General features: G+C 43.5%; 1 protein-coding gene across 1 annotated transcript in view; it reads left to right on the forward strand.

Annotated features, from left to right (window-relative positions):
• VOPP1 (VOPP1 WW domain binding protein) overlaps positions 1-5,573 on the forward strand; it is a 62,047-nt gene extending 56,474 nt beyond the window's left edge. Inside the window, exons 4-5 of the mRNA XM_005146967.3 lie at positions 1,069-1,205; positions 5,099-5,573. Of these exons, the coding sequence (XP_005147024.1) occupies positions 1,069-1,205; positions 5,099-5,280 (319 nt within the window). The 3' untranslated portion in view covers positions 5,281-5,573. The remainder of the gene's footprint in view (positions 1-1,068; positions 1,206-5,098) is intronic.
• Positions 5,574-6,000: the final 427 nt, after the last annotated feature.

Below are 6,000 nucleotides of genomic sequence, written 5' to 3' on the forward strand. Positions count from 1 at the left end.
AGGACCTCCTTCTGTTCTCGTTTCCACTGTAAAAACAAGGAACAGAATCTGACCCTTGCATGAAATAGCACTCACTGCCATGCAGTGTCACACTCTTGGGCACTTAGAAATGTTCCAGAGGAGATAAGCAGGGTGCGTAGGCTTGCCTCTGGCCAACTTCAGTGGTCTCTGGCCATATTCCATCTTTTCCAAAAGAGCACAGTTGGCACTGCCTTCCAGTAAAAGGCTCTAAAATGAGGTGGCAGTTACAGGCAGAAGAAACATTTGGGTTTATGGGAGCTTGATTCAATCACTTGCATGTCTGATAATGGATCAATGAAACAGTGAAAGCCACTGTCTGAAGAGCAAAATCTTCTGACCTGTCCTTGCTGCATGTGCCCGTTTCCATGGCACCCAGGCAAGGGAATGATGAGGGCAGAGTAGGCAGGTTGGAAAAGGACCTGAGAAAAGAACTGAAGCAAAATGATGTCCTTTTCCTTGAGAATGTATATCCTATCTAGGAAACACAAATGAAAGTTTGTAATCTTCAGTGCCAAGTGCTTCAGTCTTCTGGCTTGAGTTGAAGTGACAGCTACCATATTTCCCATGGGAAACAAAATTGCAATGTTGAGTAATGTAAGAACATCGAAAAATCTTCTTTTAAGGGCAGCTACCACAAACCTGGCCAAACCTGAATGCTATAAGCCTGAGGCTTATGTCCAAGATACACAGTTTGAAACTGTACCAACTTGGAATTTCAGTTCAGCATCCCCGTGGCAAAGATCAGGTGTAAAACTTAACTTTCCAAAAGTTCAGGGGCATTTTAGTTTCAGATTTCTATTTTACATAACAGAAAATATTGGACAATAGTACTAATTGCTGAAGAGGTCCATAATATATCCATAAGTGCCTCATGAGTGCTATCTCAAATGACATAGACCTTTTTTCAAGAGATAATGTAAGAAACCCTGATAAAAGCTGTAGGCTGATGATTGCTAGATGATACTCTTGTTTCTCTCAGTGAACAGTCTGGGTATGAGAGCTGCCTATATGCAGATGGGTTTTGACTTCCCTTTTCTCTTTGCCTAGGTTCCTTTTGATGATGGGAGTTTTGTTCTGTTGTGGAGCTGGTTTCTTTATCCGAAGGCGGATGTACCCTCCTCCACTAGTAGAAGAACCTACTTTTAACGTGTCTTACACCAGACAACCAGTCAACACTGCGTCAGGTCAGACACAGCTTGCTAAACAAGTTTCACTAATTTCTTATATTTGCCAAAGCATTTAAAAAGGATGGGTTTTGGGGTTTTGTTTGTCTAGGTTGTGGAAACTGTGGGATTTGGACAAGGGATTGCACTGCATGAAGCCATACAGCTACCTCCTGGGATGAATGAAGTCTTCTGCCTTTCAAACAGCATAATTTAGGTGCAGTGTACTGAGTGCTTTTGAAACTCAGAATGACAGGACTTTCAATTCCCCTCTGTTTTGGTTCCTAATACCTTTACAGCTGTCTGTACATGCATGGAAGGGGTGTAGCAAGTTCACACTTTGCAGCATAGACAAAACGATAGTGAAATGATATCCAAAATGAACAGTGACATGAATAAAGGTTTTTAAATACAGTTACTAACATCTGTCAGAAGTGAAGGAAAGCCTAAAGTTGTTCTTTCACAATCTGGCTATCAAGTATTCTCTTTTTGATTTGCCTTCCATTCTCTGTGATACAATTTTTCTGCAGCAGAGTGGTCCTTCTCCCCTTGTTAGTCTGGTTGCTGTCTCTCTGGCCAGTGATGGCTGTGAGCAACAGGAGGATCTACCTAGAGATAGCCCCTCTGGCAGTACTGCTTCCTAAGTTTCTTATTTCTTCCCCTCTAGCCATTAGATAGTCCCAGCTGGGAGAATCCTGTGAAGTAAGACTCACCTGTAAGCAGATGTTTGTGCCGTATGGGAGCATTTTCAATCCAGCTCTCTCTAGCTGGGAGATCTTTTACAGTGTGGAGACTTTGAGTGCACACTCTGGTGCTTGCTTTCTTCCTGCATCATCAAGGCCAAACCGAGACATTTTTAACCACTCTCCAGATTGCATAAGCCAGTGCTAATTTGTGCCAGCAAAAGTACACATGCAGGCATACTTCTACACTGACACTTCTGCTCCCAGGCTGTCATTTTACTGCACATTGTATTAGAGGGAGCTGAAGCCAGAGGATAATGAAACCTTTCTGACAACTGCTTGTTTTAATTGGCAGTTGGCTTTTGTTTCATACTGACCTGAGAGTGGAAATACAGCTGGTTTGTAATAAGAAGGATGATCTCTGAAAATTTGGTGCTTCGAACCTCTCTATCAGAAACTGCCTTCTGAGCCATTACATCTCTGTGCAATACTGTGGCTGCATCAAGACATCCTCCTTAGAAAACTGTCCTAAAGCCCTTCTAGCTACCTATGACTGTGAGTGTTGTGCAGAGATAAAGCATTTAGGCTGTACCTGCTGTCGTGCCAGCTATTGCACACCCATGTGCCTTGTGCAGGCTGTGGAAATGCTCTTTTTTGCATCCTTAAGCACATACTCATAGACATGCATTTCCTCCCTCTTTCACAGGTCTAAATGGATAGAAAGATGTTACAGACACAAACTGACACTTTATTCACCCTCTTTTTGTTTAAATGCTAAGAGTTGGGTTTTTTTATAGGGCTTCCATTCTGTATCTGTTTTTCTGCTTGACTGAACAAGCATTTCCACAGAGAGTATTTATTTTTCAGCAGTGGAGGGTTGGGGAGGAGCCAAAGTAACTAAAGTCATACTTTGAAGCCTGAAAAATAACCTCAAGATTATGTGAACAGGGACCATTTTTGGCTGGATTGGCAAATACCAGATTTAATTTTAGAGCAGTTTTATGTTTTTTTGTGACACTTCATGGAACACGAGTTGTGGGTAAATTATAAAATGAGCACAAGTCCCTTGGTGACCTGCTTATGCCACCTGTATCCAGCCTGTTATTACTGTTACTCAAAAGCTTTGGGCTCTGAGCTAACCCCACCAATTTGGGTTGTTGGTTGTTGGTTTTTTGCACTTTTGTCTTGGGAATATTCAACAATAAAAGCAATGGGAATGAGTAGTCAGACAAGTTCACATTTTCTACTAGCTCCTCTCCCAGGTTTGGGGGCAGTAGCCAATTCATTGTTGTGGTGGAGCACTTGAAATGTGGCTCCTTGCCCATCTCTGTCCTTCCCTGCAGCATCTCCTGCCATCCCAGCAGCAACCTGGAAGCAGGAGATGCTATTTCTGGGGGTCTGAATGGGAAAATGGATTGAACACCTCAAACAGCAGTTTGCAGACCTGGTGGGATCATTCATTTCAGTCCTAGCCTACAACTGGAAGTCCAGGTGTTAGAAAAGGTTGGGTCCCTTTGTAGACTCTTAACAAATACTTACTGAGCTGATCCCATAAGGAAGTTGATACTCAGGTGTTGTTTTCTGCTGGGTTTAATGAACTGAAAATATATCTCAAAAGGCTGGTGTCCACACTTGCCCCCTGCCTCCCCCTTCCAAGTTTTAATAGTATACAGAAGTTTTAATTAGAACAGGTATTTTCCTAATGAGCAAGCCACAGGGAACTACCTCAGCCTCTCCCATTTCCCCAGTAGAAAATGGAGCTAGGCAGGATATAACTTAAAACCACAAATGCTTAAAGACAGATGCTACAGAAGAGGGTATTAGCTCAGACTATGGAGAGGTAGGGCTCAGCTCCTGTTCCCAGCCTGCTTCTCCTGCAGCCATGTGCTGATGCTACAGGTGGAAGCAGAACAAGAGCTTCTCATCACTGCAGCAAAGGGAAGGAGGCTGCAGAGAAGCTCTCTGCACTCAGGCAACAGGAAAAACTACTGTGGTGGTGTGTTAAAGATTATTGTGGTAAAAAGGAAATAACTGTGTTGCTGATCTGCTTTCCTCTTGAGTGCCCAAAGCTCTCTAGGCAGACACCCCTGGCTCTGGGACAGTTTGTATCCCCAAGCCTTATGGCCTGACCCGTCTAATTTGATATCAAGACACCTTTTGGGGTTTGGTATGTAACCCCTGAGTGCTTAAAGTACTAAAGTATGGTGAAAGCTTCAACAGGCATTTATTCCTTCTGTAGCAATATTGAGTCCTGGTGTCACTAAGTCACAGAAAGGAATGATTGAGGGGAAAATCCCTTAGAGGCTGTGTCATTATAGGAAAACCAGACTAGCTCCAAAAGAAGAAAACCTATTGCTCAGTCATGACACTTTTTTTTTGTTTAAGACCAGCTTTATGTAAACAGACAGAGAGAAAGGGAAGAAAACTAATTTACATCTTGAGATAGAGACACTGTGATTTTAATTGCTGGAATTAATTGCTTTAAATCATCTTCCACCAGCTGCTGCAGTAGCTGAGGAGGGTTACATGCCACCTTTGTTATCCTTCATGGCGGCAGGCTCTGTTACCCCTCATGTGTCACAACTAAGGAATTCTGTGTTTGATCCTCTGTTTCCTTTCCTTGTCCCTACAGGCTCCCACATCATTTCCTAAATTTAATCTGTGCAAAGCAGTCTTGTTCCCATTGTGTTAGCCAGCCATAATTGGCTTTAACTTGGGGTTTTGCTTCATACATGCTTACTCCTTAGCTTTATCATTCCTGAAAGGGAAACTATCTATTTGAGATGCTCTTTGGCATACAGGAACATCCATACAGGAACACACAGAATAATCTGAATCCCTTTTGCAAGGCTTGACTCCTTGGTCAGGGTTGCAGTGGAAACACCTTTGTCCATCTGGGATCCCACTGTTCTCTCTGCAGGCCTGGCAGCTTTTCTGTCTGGGGAACTGAGCAGAGCTCAGTGTTTCCCCTCTCAGCTGGTAGTCGCCTGGGGCAGTGGTGCCCTTTGTTGCACTGAATGATTTCTGTTGCTTGCAAAATTGAACCTTTTTGGGGAAATCTCAAGAAGTCCTGCAAGCCTGGGTTTGCTTTGGAATTGGAAAGAGGTGGCTCATGTCTTTGCTCTGATGAGCACCATGAGAAAATATGTCCAAGCATCCAGAGCACAGGCCCCGAGAGATCACAACCTGATGCTGTTGCTGATACCTTTTCTCTCCTTTCCTTTCTTTCAGGGTCACAACAACCTGGAGTGCCGTATTACACGGATCCAGGTGGACCTGTGATGAATCCCATGGCTATGGCTTTCCACGTCCAGCCCAATTCCCCGCAAGGAAACCCGGTTTACCCCCCGCCACCTTCCTACTGCAACACACCACCTCCCCCTTACGAGCAGGTGGTGAAATCCTCCACGTGAGGACTCTCTGGCTCTCTGACCTGACTGTGTGAGAAGAAGGTGCCATTGTAAAACGACCGCGATGGAGGGCATCCACCCTTTTGAACACTTGCTAGTTCTGCAAGTTCTCTCTCCCTCCCTTCCCTGCACCTTCCCCATTTAAAGTTACTTGCAAAGGGGTGATTTTAAAGGTTTTTTTCTTTTTTTTTCTTTTTTCTTTTTTTTTTAGTAGAAGTGGATTTTTTCTTTGTCTTCAAAATGAGAGAAGTTGTCTTTGTAATGCTTTTAATGGAAACCTATATTTAAAACCTGTATGTCTTTCTCTTTATTGTTCATTTCAATCATGGGTTTAATTGCATTGTGGTAGGCTATTGATAGCAGTTCTTTATGCAGTCCCAGAGTGATGACCCCATAGCACAAACGCCCTCATCTAAGGGGAAATGAAAGAGAACAGAGGGTAGAAGAGGCTGGGCAATGCTTTTACCAGAAATGGTAACCACCATCTTTTTCTGTTACAATTTTGTTGTACAGTTTGGTTCTGTACACAACAGAAAGATGCTGTGATAGAAGTTGCTGTGACTGGAGCATCAACATTTGTCAAGTCATAGCAGAGGCTTTGCCAAGTGCCCTAGAAAAGAGGGAGTCATTACTTTAAACCATGCATCTAAAAAGTGGAGGACTGGGACTTGACCGGTACCTGGACTGTGCCTGTGTGACCAGCAGCTTGCCTGAGTGGTTTTG

The sequence above is a fragment of the Melopsittacus undulatus genome, chromosome 1, assembly GCF_012275295.1.
Source record: "Melopsittacus undulatus isolate bMelUnd1 chromosome 1, bMelUnd1.mat.Z, whole genome shotgun sequence".
In the NCBI taxonomy this organism is placed as follows: domain Eukaryota; kingdom Metazoa; phylum Chordata; class Aves; order Psittaciformes; family Psittaculidae; genus Melopsittacus; species Melopsittacus undulatus.